The sequence below is a fragment of the Galleria mellonella genome, unplaced genomic scaffold (assembly GCF_026898425.1).
Source record: "Galleria mellonella isolate WM207_F2 unplaced genomic scaffold, CSIRO_AGI_GalMel_v1 utg99, whole genome shotgun sequence".
NCBI classification, from domain to species: domain Eukaryota; kingdom Metazoa; phylum Arthropoda; class Insecta; order Lepidoptera; family Pyralidae; genus Galleria; species Galleria mellonella.
In genome coordinates this window covers 1,133,570-1,147,444 of record NW_026442184.1, presented here as the reverse complement: position 1 = coordinate 1,147,444, position 13,875 = coordinate 1,133,570, and the positions used below count along the sequence as shown (strand labels likewise).

Genomic DNA, 13,875 nt, shown 5'->3' with positions numbered 1-13,875 from the left:
GGTACAAGTGAAGTCTTATTCTACGTGCATATAGCCTTATAATGAAGCTTGTATTATATTACCACATTACGCTGAAACGGTACAGTATAATCTCTTTATCTGTAAGGACCACAGAGTCCTCACGGTGCATTATACGTTGGCTGCAGTCCAGGCCCATTGCTGCACAGACAGCAGAGTTGCGGGCACTGTGATTAGCATTCGTTTGCTATCCGAGAATACGGAAAGGATAGAGTCGGATAGGTTACAAAATGGATAACTGATCAGAAATGGATATGCCATAAACAATGTTATATTTTTAAAATACTTTAACAAGGTACCTCATTCGTTGAAACAGTTCTACAAACTCTCTAGTCAAGTAGTAAGCGAATCCAGCGATAGAGAATTCATGCGAGCGAATACATGAATTGGATGGAGATTGGGGTTGCCAGTAACAAAAACTTAAAAAAAAAATAGTATTAAACTGTCTTTCACTATAATATACTTTTGATTGTTGAACAAAAATAAAGTATATATAACACTGTTTTCAGCATTTAAAATTATTTCGTAGAAAGTGGCGCGGTCACAACTTTCTGCCAGGTTTAACAACCTCACCATTGCTAGCAATATACCCCATCAGGTAGAATTCCACGCGGTTTTACCTAAAAACCGTAATTAATTCTTGTCGTGTTCGTCACGATTGGCCAACTGACTAGCATTCATCCTCCGTCCTCACCTGTCACCAGACACTGGTGCCTCGCCAACATATACCGATAGTGAAGACGAGGTTACCATTTCATTGTCACCTATTAAAAAAAAATTATACAACTTAGGAAGGCAAACAAGCTGACGGCCCACTTGATGGTAAGTGGTAACCGTCGCCTATAGACATGAGCAGTACCATGGACAAAACAGATACCCCCCATGCGTTGCCATTTTTGAGGACTCAGGTCATTCCTCTGTACCGTGTAAATTCACTGCCATATGCCCTTCAAACCGAAATACAGCGATGCAAACAAAATTGCTTCACGGTAGAAACACGAATGGGACAGAGGTACCCAAGCATACGACTTTTGTACAAAGGCTCCCTCTGGTAGACTAGTATATATTCTGTAACATAGTTAGATTCTAAGTTGTTTCGTAAAACTCTCTGATGACTTGTTGAAATTAAAACAGCTATCTTACGTACAAATAGGACATGTCAAATTCTAAAACAAAGGCAGAAATAATTCCATTCCATTTGAGCAAAGCGAGTTTAACTCTATGTAAATATAGGTACTTACCTAACAAACAATTTGGCAATACACCATGTAGGTCACGAGCGTTGGCCAAAGGATATAGTTGGCTGAAGCCTGCAAGCTAGCCATACACTCCGATACATACACGTAGGGAACGTATACTACCGACATAAAAGTTAATACACTAACAATATTTTACCTTTTTTTTTGGGATTTTACCTTTGACATGTATTTTTTTTTTTTAATTCTCTTCATTGACAAAAAAACAAATCATAAGTCTGTAACAATTTTTTTTTATATAGGTTGATCTATCAAATAATTTCAAATACTTATTTTAATTTTGATATATATATATATATATATATATATATATATATATATATATATATATCCACTCAGAGTTTGCAACAACTTTTTAAAGAGTTTTCTTTTCCAGCAGGAAAACTCTCTTTAAAAAGTTGTTTACTTCATTTAATATAGACTTTAACTATATAATTTATATCTTCACGCTAGACCATTTTTGGAATAAACAGAAACAACTGAATATGATCTTGAAGCCTCAACGTTTACATAGTTCTCTCACTACTACAACATCTACTCTCATAACGCGCAAAATACAAATTTTGAAGCCAAAGAGGGCCAGAAAAATTATCTATTCAACAAATCAACAGCTTTCTCAATTATTTGTGGTATTTTTAAGCATAAAAGAAAGACTGCTACCACTTTTCACGGTCGTCGCTGACAGTCGGCTTTGATATAAATAAATTAAACACAATACCCAGGTATAATACTTTATTTTAATAAATTGGAACATAATTATAATATAGGCACTTGACACTAGACTACATAATTCGTAGTGAAACAAAGACACGCCACATTCTAACAAATTAAAAAAAAAAAAAACAATAGAAAAACATTACAGGCTATTATATTGTCAATTTAATTACAATTAATTGTATTAATATTAATGGATTTACTCAGTCTACATACATAAGGCATCCGGTAATCAAGATTAGAAGGATTCCCACAAATCCTTTTTCCATTCATTTTACTTCCAAGTTTTTCATTACCTCATTCAACCAACTCACAGTATATTTACCGGTATGTTATTTGTACTAATACCTAAATAGATCGTATTACAAGATTGTTAATAATTACGCTAATTCCTATTGCTAACAATATCCAGGTCGACCTCCACATGGTCTTCCTAAAAACGAATTCTGACCTAATTAGAGCTTTACATCATATAGATAGATAGTGTCGTATTGACATTGACATGAAATTATTTGCTAAAACAAGTCAACTTTTTTATCCACGTGTGCGTAAATAGGGTTACCATAATATGCAGTTATAACTCGGTAAATCGGAGAAATTGCAAATTAAAAATGCATTGCAGGGAGTCAGTGGATGCAGGTGGCTCAGGACCGTTCCTTATAGCAGTCTATGGGGGAGGCCTATGTCCAGCAGTGGACGGATAATGGCCGAGATGATGATGATGATGATGATGATGATGATGAATGAAATGGAAGAAATTATATTGTACCTATAGTATAATTGAAAAAAAACATATTTTTTTTTTTATATTTGTAAGAATTTTGTATTTTTTTTCTATTTGGAAAAACAAGATTAATAGTGTATAATGATTCGTAATGATTATTGCTACTGATTTATCATCATCATAATCATTCCGTCCACTACTGGACATATGCCTCCCCTATATTTGGGAGAGGGGGGTTGTCAATACTTGCCACGCTTGGCAGAAGGGTTGGTAGGCTTTGGAGATGTTTTAAGAGGGACGCTGCTGCCCATCCCTCGCCCTCCCTCTCGCTTCTTACGACACCCACGGGAAAGGAAGGGGTAGCCTATTCTATGCTGGGACCTACACATACATTGTTACTGATTACATTGATTATTTTTTTTTACACAACTTAGAATGGCAAACAAGCTGACGGTCCACCTGATGGAAAGTGGTAACCGTCGCCTATAGACATGAGCAGTACAACTACAACCTTTAAAATGTTTACCAAAAAAGCAATACATCTAAATAACACAAAAAATGAACGCCCCGATACAGCTGGGCTATCAACTTAGCCTAAACGAGTTTAACTTTCTTGGCGTTTTCCAGTGTTTCTTTGGAAAAAAATGTTCTTGAACAATAGAATATTTATATAAGAAAATTATACATAAATTATAATAGAGCAAGAATGAATAAAGATGTCGGTAGGGGCCGCCCTAGACGGACGTATGTTGACCAAATAGGCGACGTGCTGAAGAAGAGCCAAGTTAAAAGTACCCGTAACCGGCGATCATATAAAAAAAGATTGATATAAATGTGGAAGAAGCGAAAGAGGTTTGTTTGAATCGAAGCATTTAGTGTTACATTGTTTCTGCCAACCCTAATGGAAGACGTGCTAATGCCTAATGGAAGAATGGAAGAGATGAAAGATATGTATATATGCCCAAAAATTGTTGATTCTGCCCAAAAGTTCTTATTCTAGATGTTATTTTACGGAATTCCAAATCACTCGTTATCTGATTAGAATTTTGTTTAATTGTTTTGAACGGTTAACACCATGCACTGGGCAGCGATCTATTTAATTTACCTATAAATGCCTCGTTTAGAGGTGAAACACGTAACGCAAAACGTGCGTGAACAAAATGGCAGTAGGAGATTTATGGCTAATATGGAAAGCTGCGAAACTTCTGGTGGTAATAGTGGTGGTCAGTTTTTGAGTGTTGACAGTGACACACATACTAATGGTAGTTCACACACGTACTAATAATAGCGGAATTAAAATAATTCTAAACAAATAACCAGTTTCTTTTACAAATTAATAAATCATCTACATGATCTATGTAACGCCATCTCTTGTCATTAAAAGTATTGCCAAGGTACATTCAATCAATAGGTGAGTAGTATATGTACTATTTTATATAAAAACTAACACTACATAACATTGTTTTGTCACTTTCTTCCCTAATAGAGAATTTAGCATAAAGAAAAAGACAATAAATTTACGAGATGTCTCACGTTTTATAAACAAAAAGGACAACGTATAAAGCTTGGTCTGTATTCTCCATTACATTTGAACTACAATACAAACATTAGTATACATTTCATAGGTCAAAAGAAATTTGCTATTATTTTTTTTTATACCACTGAGGTGGCAAACAAGCATACGGCCCACCTGATGGTAAGTAGTTACCGTAGCCTATGAACGCCTGCAATACCAGAGGTATTACGCGCGCGTTGCCGACCCTGAAGAAACCTCTTTACCCCCTTTTGAAGAATCCCATACTATAGTCTGTTGGGAAGACCTCGGCAGGGAGCTCATTTCATAACCTGAGTGTTTATATTGTATATCTAATATATTAAATAAACCAACAATTATACAAATACCAAACTTATATGTGATGCATATTGGAGTCAAATCCACAACTGATTTGGTTGGTGGCTTGCTTAAAAGCCTGATAATCTTATGAATAAACAATGTTCTATCAACGATCAAGCTATAACGCTTTGCAGTGTAGAACTCTTCCTCCTTCTAGAAGACCTTTTCGGCGTAGGAACCACCTCTGATGGAGTGTTCTCGTCTGTTTCTTGCAAGGTCTTTCGCCTCGAAGACCGTCTACTTCTCCCTTCTTCTTGAGACATTTGCAGGCTCTTGCGGCGACTCCTAGTCACGACCGGGCTCCGGTCCTCCTGCACTGCGTCCTGCCTCGTCAGTCTGGACTTCCTTTTAGAATTTTCTTTGTTTTCACTTTTCTCTACATCCATAGATGATAGACCACTATCTGTGATAACTTCTGTGTTATCTTGGACTTCAGTTTGTTTGTTTTCTTCATTATTACTCTGTGTCTCTTGTTCTGTGTCCGATTGATCGAAGAGAACAACTTTAATTGATTTCTTACCGGATTTAGACACGGTTTTGCTTGTAGACTTCAGTATACTGCGGCCGGGAGTCGCTTGGAGGTTAACTGGCGTAAGTGGAGTTTGCTGTGAAATACAGTTGGAATGTTACAATTAAAATGTAAATTTATTATAAATAATTGTAATTAAATTTCTAATATCACACCAGCAGCCATAGACACGAGACAAAAAAAAATTGGTTAGATGTGTTCATAAGTTCGTTGTTGTCTCGTTGTCTTTGCGAATCACTTGTCTAGTCTACAGATGGAATAAAAAGTGATAATGCGTCAGGAAAAAAAAGGAAAATTTATAGTCGATTTTATGTATTAATAGACATCTTGTTTTGGTCGTCTTTTTTATCAATCAACAAATACTTTCTTGTCCTGTCGTATATTTCAATAAACACTCGGCAAAAGGCAGTAAACAAGACCGCAACAAATGGGGAGGGGGTTTCCCATATAGTTACCACACTCGGCAGGCGGGTTGACAACCGCAGTTTGGCTTTTGGTAATATTTATAAAGGAACACTGCTGCCCATCCCTCCACTATAAGTTCCCTTAGTCGCCTCTTACAACACTCACGGGAAAGGAAGGAGTGGCCTATTCTATACCGGGACCACACGGCTAGTATTGTAATATCAATTACCGGCAGCGGAGCCACTCCATCGCTTTCCAAATTCCTGCTCATCAAAGACGCGCGCAACATGGCGAACGATGTCGTGTTCTGTAACAAAAGAACTTATGTCAATAGAAACCAGGATAAGAGTATGTCGCGTCATAGGGCGGCCGAAACAAACATATAGTGTAATTCATTCAGAAAGACCCTAAAAAAATTAGATAGACTCGCTTTTCGAAGTAAACTAATTCTCGAACTTCCTTTGTGTAGGACACATTTTATGGGCAACTTTTTCACATATCAAACTGTCCAAATCTGGAACAAACTCCTTTTTCACATACAAGAGAGCCCCTCTATTACCTCTTTCAAGAAAAGGTTGAAATCACATTTTCTTTCCCTTGAGTTATATTTTTTTATTTTTCTAATTGAACTGTCAAATCTTAAAATCATTAAACTAAATTTCTAATATAGGTATTATATTAATTTATTTTAACATTTATAAATAAATAGGTATTATATTTTTATGGGTGATAATGGAATGGTAACCCCACCCGCGCTATCGGTATGCACCGGCGGGGCACCTGTGAAGGATGTTAGGTGAGAATGAAGCAGGTCAGTTAGCCCATCGTGACGAATTCAACAAGAATTGTTCACGATGGTTTCCAGGGGGAACCATGTGGAGATCGACCTAATAGGGCACATTGCTAGCAATGGAGCTGTCAAATTCCATTGACAATTCCTTTCCCCCCGGTATTATATTTACTTACAGTATATGTATTTACGTAATAGTTTATTATATATTTTAATATTCGATTTAACTGTATATTTGTTTATGTACTCTAAATATTAATAGTTGTAGCACTTCAGCTGCCCGCTAACAACATGCTTTCTAACTGCATTGGGTTGACTGGTAGAGATCTCTGTCAGAGATAAGTCCACCCTTGCTCACAACATTTATAAATGCATTATATTACATGTAATTTAAAAGTGCAATAAAAGAATTGTTGCGGCCTCTTTGACCGATTTTATCGCTGACCGCTAAGACATTCTACAATTAAAACTGACAGCTTGGGACAAAACAAAGGGACTTAGACAAAAGACCGAGAAGAAGACGGACATAATTTTGATGACTAATTTGCCATTTAATTTTTAATACTTTTTGACAACAAATTCGGACCTTTTGACCTAAAAGGCGGTCCATCGACCTTTCATGAATATATATTAATTATGGCTCCTGGCCTACCCTAAACTTGGATCTAGCTATGGCCCTGCAAGCATTCAAATATTTATTTGCTAGATTATACCAACAACTTTGTCCGCATAATCGGGATATGTTCATTAACTTGTATAGAGTAGTCTAGATTCTTCCCTATCTTGTACAGTAGACGGAGGAAGCCATAAGTTGAACTATAAAACGTTTCAAGGTTATCTATTAATTACCGGACACTCTGTATATGAAATTTTATAATGATTGGATAAGTCTTTAAGCCCCAAAAGGTGAAAACAAACTCATTTTTACACTTATAATATTAGTTAGGATTAATTTATAAACTTTATAAATAAACATACCTTAGATGCTGACTTTTTAGCCTCACTAGAGAGAACAGTCTTTAGCAAGCTAGGCTTTGACGGTGTGGAGAATACCGGCGACGTTCGCACCGGTGACCGCACACAGAAGAAACCCGCCTCGAAGGTCTTGCTGTCTCCCGCAGCCGGGGACGCGACCACCTCAGGCTGTACTTCTTGCTCTTTTTTAGCTTTCCTCGCAGCTGCAAAGGCAATATAATTTTCATTTAATCACTTAAGCATCTCGAACGAGACCCTCTCGCGCATTAAACGTGTTCCGATTTGCTCTATCCCGACTATCTCTTGCCACTTATAAATATTATGTTTATATTTGTATGTATCTGGAGCGATACCTTCTCGCCCGTTTGTATTTCATAGAGCTTAGTGCATATTTATTGTATGCTCGTTCAAATTTAGTGCGTGGTTAATGGGCACATACAACAATACGAACAGACAAATAGTGGCAGAAAAAAAATTATAAAAAGCTGCAAGTATTTCCCACTGCACACCCAGTGGTGAGTAGCGTCACTCACATGTCATGATAAGACTGTTAGTTGGTTAGCAACTAAATGTATATTTAAAAATATATGTTTATTTTCATCTAGTAGCGCCATCTGGTGTTGTAGTATAAAATGGTGATGGTGTCTGTACTGTAAGACACCACGCCGGCATACACAGACCATTATGTGTATGCCAGCTGAAGGACCCAGCGACCCGGAGGTCGTCGCCTCCGGAGTTGAAGCCGGGGTAGAGGGGTATACCCCGAGGCCCCTACCTCGCCCGCCCACGCAACATCGGGCGGCCAGAGATGACCTTGATTGATTGATTGCTGTATTGTAAACTAACTGTTCACTCTATATGTGTCATTGTTAGCTGTTTTACAAATACACAATAAACAATGTTTTCACTCTACAAATATAGTCCACACTCAACAAAGACTATAAAGATTTTAGCAGATTTTATTGGCCCTCTATCTGAGTCCCTTACCACAGTCCATCATCAACAATATAATTTATAAAAAAAAAGAAAAAAGTTCCATCTGACCAGCGATCATGTCCCGCAGGCGACTGTTTCCAGCGGGTTGGGGCGCGCGGACGGGTCGCTTGGAGGCCTGCGCGTTGCGGCGAGGCTTCGCTGCCGCCTCGGTCACTTCCTCGGCCCATCCACGCATACGCCGCTCCTCCAGCCGTTTGAACCTCATATCGATGTTCTCTATCTGTTTACAGACAGTAGGCTATATGAACATGTTACATTTTTTTTTATACAACTTAGAATGGCAAACAAGCTAACGGCCTACCTGATGGAAAATGGTAATCGTCGCCTATAGACATGAGGAGTACCGTGGACATAACAAAGTATATTGTTTCGCCCATGATACCTCCCATACGTTGCCATTCCTGAGTACTCAGGTGTTATTCCTTGACTCGCCATCGACAGGGAGTTCACCCTCATACCCTACAGCCTAAATGGTTGCGTAAACGCGGTTTCAGAGATGTTTTCTCGCACGAACACTCAGGTAATGGAATGAGCTCCCTGCCGAGGTTTTCCCAAGAGACAGCATGGGGTTCTTCAAAAGGGAGGTAAAGAGGTTTCTTGAGGGTCAGTAACTTGACGTGTGGTGATGAGGTGAGAAGAGGGTACCTGCATGAAGACCATGTCCCAGAAGCCGTGCAGGTCGGCGGGCGTGACGAGCGCGGCGCCGGGTTCAGGCCGGGCGCAGCGCTCCACCAACCCTGCAAACTGCTGCAGCTTCGACGACATCAGCAGCCGGCCCTGGCCTATGGCACCTAACACCTCGTCCTGGGGGAGAAGGGATTGTAAACAATGGAGTTTGACAGCCCCACTGCTAGCAATATGCCTTATTAGGTCACCTCCACGTGGTTCCCCCTGGAAACCATCGTGAATAATTCTTGTTGAATTTGTCACGATGGGCCAACTGACCTGCTTCATCCTCACCTATCATCCCTCACTGGTGCTCCGCTAGCGTATCCCGATAGCGCAGGCAGGGTTACCATTCCATTATCAACCATTAAAAAAAAAACACCTCCTCCTGGGAAGAAAGGGATCATTAGTAATGTGGTCTAACAGCACCACTGCTAGTGATATCAAGTCGACTTCCACACTGTGTGCCTGGAAATAATTGTGATTAAATCTTGTGGAATTTGTCACGATGGACTAAACGACATGCTTTCATCTTCACCTATTATCTTTCACTGGTACCCAGACCATATATACCAATAGCGTAAGTGAAGTTGCTATTCCATTTTCATACATTAAATGACGAAACATCCTGAACTATACATACACATAAACACACATGTTTTAGTTTAGGAGTAAATAATCATGAAATCATGATATTTTATTTAAAAATAGATTTATAAAATAGCCCCAGACCATAATGAACAATACTAGTTATAAAATAGAGAAATACCTGTACAGAATCCACGAGTGGCGTCTGCTCGCGTATCTTTTCCCACAGGTCGCACATCTCTGTCAACCGCGTGATCTCCGAGTTCAGCTGTCTGCGAAAGTGATCCACGCTGTCTATAGCACCGGTGTCTTCATCCAACAAACCTAAACCAATTGATTCAATTAGTAAACTAAATTTATATTAACACAAAATGGGTTATATCCGAAATAAATGAGAATCTCCATGCGATGTCTAAGTATGAATACATTTTTTTTTCATATGTAGCTGAACACCATAAGATAAAAAAAGAACTAATTAATGCAATGGAAGGACAACTAAAAACAAAACCCTAGCCAGCTTAATATGAATTATATTAAAAGTCGATTGCTTGGGTACCTCTGCCCTATTCGTGTTTCAATTGTAAAGCAGCTGTGTTTGCATGGCTGTGTTTCAGTTTGAAGGTGAAGGTTTTGAAAGAGGAATAACACCCAAGTCCTCAGGAATGGCAATGCATGGGGGGTATCATGGGCGAAACAGTATACTCTGTTTTGTCCATGGTACTGCTCATGTGTATAGGTGACGGTTACCACTTTCCATCAGTTGGGCCGTCAGCTTGTTTGCCATTCTAAGTTGTAAAAAAAAAACCATTAAAAATAGTCCAAGTCTCTGAACACAGTTCTTCCACTAGCAACAGTTATAAGATGTCATGTAAAAACCAAGTCTATTATTTTAGTTAATATATATATGAAAGATGTTTCTCAAAGCATGCTGTGGTTGCCTCTAAATGTAAACAGTTAGACCTAATCCACTAGTGTATTGTATTGAAATGCTTGGCTGTATGGATCAAAAGCTATAACATGGAAGTATATGTAATTATATAAAAACTTCATCCATGCAAAAGCCAGTTCATATAATGATTCACAACTCACCTTCATCCATTTTCTTCTTCATCTCCTTCCTAGCATTATCCTTTCCACGAGACAGTGTAACACATGGACTTATTCTTTTGGACTCCTCAATTATCTGTTCAGGAGTCATTCCTATATCATTAGACTTTGGAGATCTCAACTTCTCTTCAGAGCTAGACTCACTCTTAGGCATATTGTTTTTGGGAGTGAAATTGTTAGAGTCCATCCTAATTGATTTCCTTGGTGTTCTGCTTTTTCCCACTGAAGATTCCTCTGATGAAGACTTTCCCATGCTACTACTTGATGAACTTGACAATAATTTTTCAGCAATTTTAGGTGGTTTTGGACTGACTTTCTTTGTGAGCCGGCTTTTAATAGTTCTATTCTCTGCAGCTTTTTCCTTTTTATGAGTATTAACTTTGGATGCAGGTAGCTTGTTAGTAGTCTTTGATCTGGTCTGCTTTGGTGGATTCTCCTTTGATCCATTATTGGAAATAGAATTAAATTTAAAAATATACTCTTTAATATCCTTCTTGTTTTTTGTGACTGGTGCTAATACTGGAACCTTTGTTAGGTTCTTTATTTGAGGAGGACGGAAGGTAGCATTCTTAGGAGCAAATGATTGTACTTTATGATCTTTCTTGGCAGCATTGTTTTTTGCTGACTGAGACCTTGTGACCCTCCCAGATGTGCTCGGAGCTGTGATCCTTCCGCTACTCAGGACAGGCTTTGGTGGTGGTGGTGGTGGCACAAACTTCAGTGGTGCATGTGGTATTCCAGTTACAAATGGCTTCTTCTTCTGTGCTGCTAATTCTTTTTTCCTTTTTTCTTTATCCTCCTTCCATTTCTCCAATTGCTGCCGCCTCCTCTGAACCTTTAACTCAGCTTCTGATAAAGGCTCGGGGCTCTCACATTTTGGTAAATTCCTGATCTTATCAAAAACTGTTAATCGTGAACTTCTCCTAATTTTCAAGTTGGTTTCGAGCCTATTCTTCACCTAAAATCCAGCATAACACTGATTAAGTAAATGATATACTACAACATTGGCTAAAGCTAAGAGTGGTTATTCAAAAACGACCTACCACAGTTTCATGCATTATTAGCTAAATACTGTACAGCCTATAAAATAATTTAAACAGTTGACAGTACCCCGCTGGCTACGCTCATGAAGTGCGCTGGCTTTGCTTTATGTTTCTTCTCATGATTTTTCAAGAGAGCACCTAAATCGAAACTTCTCTCTGAAAATAAAAACAAAATTTGAGTATGTCAAACAATGTTACCTATGCAGGGTTTGAAACTGAATTTTGTACTACCTTTGAATTTTGTGCTACCTAGAACTAATATCATTTTAAAATACATGTTAAAGTAAATCAAAATAAGGACGTTAGTATTACATATATATATATTTAATTTTAATTACTTACCCATTGAACCTGAAATAAAATTAAACTGGAACAACAAAATAAATTTTAAAATAAATGTCAGTTATAGGAATGTTATTATCCATAGATAATCGAAAAATGCTTAATCTATGCTATACACATCAACACAACTTTTTTTTATACAACTTAGAAACTAATTATCCATAGACAAATTGCATTGATTTAATGAAGAGGTAAAATAAACTTTTTTATCTTCACAGCCATATAATAATGAAGCAGACTAAGCATGAGGAACTAAAAGGTACGCCATCTACATTCACACTCAATACAAATGCAGAAACAAAGATAGGTTAATTATTGCATTAATAACCACAATTCAGTTTTATTAAGATCGACATCTTTATCATTTTAAACTTCTTCTTGGTGTATTTTACAGTCTTAATCCCATCTTTTAATCACATCATTATTATGGATGATTTTAACACATATCTGAAAGACACATATCTCCTAACGACTCCCACTAGAATCCTCGCAAAACCTCTTAGTTCTCTAGCTGACTCTTGTAACCTCCATATCCTGCCTTTTCATGCAACGCACTTTTTCTCAATAGTAATCCTTTTCTTTTAGATCTTATGTTTGTTATATCTGATCTTATTGCTAAGCATGGTCAGTGTCCTGCAGATGCTTTCTCATATCATTATTTAATATACCTTTCATTAGTAAATTCGTCCTTCTTAACCTAAGCTCTACCACTCTACAGTGGTAATGCGGCGCAATTTTTGTGCCATGAATTTGGAGCAGTTACAGAAAGATGCTATATGTGACTGGACAACAATTAATAATTAGAACTCAGTCGATGAGCAAATCAAATTGTTTAACACTTTTCTTCTAGAATTATATGATCGCCATGCTCCTATTCGTCTAGTACGTCTCAATTATCTTCCCGGTCTTTGGCTAACTGATTATATTATTGATTATATTACTACTGATTAGATTATATTATTATCTCTACTGGCTAAAAAAGCAGAGTAAAAACTAAATTTAATCAAATTCAAATCCTGATTCAAAAGTAGGCTTAAAAAATAAAGTTTTTTTTTTATACCACTGAGGTGGCAAACAAGCATACGGCCCACCTGATGGTAAGTGGTTACCGTAGCCTATGAACACCTGCAATACCAAAGGTATTACGTGTGCGTTGCCGACCCTGAAAAAACCTCTTGTTGTTGTTGAAGTTGTCACACTAAGGAATTGTTATACTAAGAAAATTTTAATAAAAATTTCTATTTAATTTATGTTAATCAGTTACCCCTATAAATTATCTCTTCTCTATCTACGACCTCTTACTCATAGTGATGAATAAGATCTGCATCACCATATTTTTTCCTCATAAATTTTTAAGAGGAGGTTGATTGACCTGCGCTATCGATATATACTGGTAGGGTACCAGTATTGGTGACTCACGTGAGAAGTGAAGACGAAAGTAGTTCAGTTGGCTCATCCTGACAATTTGAAGGAAAAAAAAACCTATTTTCTTTACCTAATAGAGTTATAACTAGCAACAAACTTGTTATAGTCCATTACTAATATTTTCCCCCTCCTTCTTGAAAGATAGGTTTTTTTTTTGGTAAATATGAAATATTGACTTCACCTGCACTATCAATATACGTCGGCGGGTTATTATGATAATGCTAAGAATATAATACATCTGAGAGGATCACAATATCTTAGTCTACTTTATTATTATCTATAAGTAACTATACAATTTACGACGGCCAAAACATTTAGGCCATAAATTTAATAATCTTAGCTAGAGTTCAGAAATATACCTAAATTATAATACATAGCAGCTCTCTATTACAAGCGGTAAAAA

General features: G+C 37.5%; 1 protein-coding gene and 1 long non-coding RNA gene across 3 annotated transcripts in view; one reads left to right on the top strand and one right to left on the bottom strand.

The window, feature by feature from the left end:
• LOC128202471 (uncharacterized) overlaps nucleotides 1-13,875 on the top strand; it is a 338,352-nt gene that overhangs the window by 309,477 nt on the left and 15,000 nt on the right. The window lies entirely within an intron of this gene.
• LOC113521283 (guanylate kinase-associated protein mars) lies at nucleotides 1,992-12,221 on the bottom strand. Of its 2 annotated transcripts, none has more exons than XM_026906774.3 (9): nucleotides 12,048-12,221; nucleotides 11,773-11,861; nucleotides 10,645-11,620; nucleotides 9,737-9,879; nucleotides 8,947-9,105; nucleotides 8,350-8,521; nucleotides 7,309-7,508; nucleotides 5,770-5,847; nucleotides 1,992-5,211 (listed from the first exon to the last, which is right to left on the bottom strand). In XM_026906774.3, exons 1-9 carry the CDS (start codon nucleotides 12,049-12,051, stop codon nucleotides 4,720-4,722), a joined length of 2,313 nt encoding a protein of 770 aa, XP_026762575.2. In that variant the 5' UTR covers nucleotides 12,052-12,221; the 3' UTR covers nucleotides 1,992-4,719. The 2 variants fall into 2 exon arrangements, with proteins under 2 accessions (XP_026762575.2, XP_031768740.2); XM_031912880.2 differs by having other exon boundaries at nucleotides 11,706-11,861; nucleotides 12,048-12,120.

Coding starts and splice junctions, on each gene's coding strand:
- LOC113521283 (XM_026906774.3), bottom strand. Junction 9,106..9,736: donor CACTCGTGGATTCTGTACAG/GTATTTCTCTAT, acceptor CTTCTCCCCCAG/GACGAGGTGTTAGGTGCCAT. Junction 8,522..8,946: donor GGGACATGGTCTTCATGCAG/GTACCCTCTTCT, acceptor GTCTGTAAACAG/ATAGAGAACATCGATATGAG.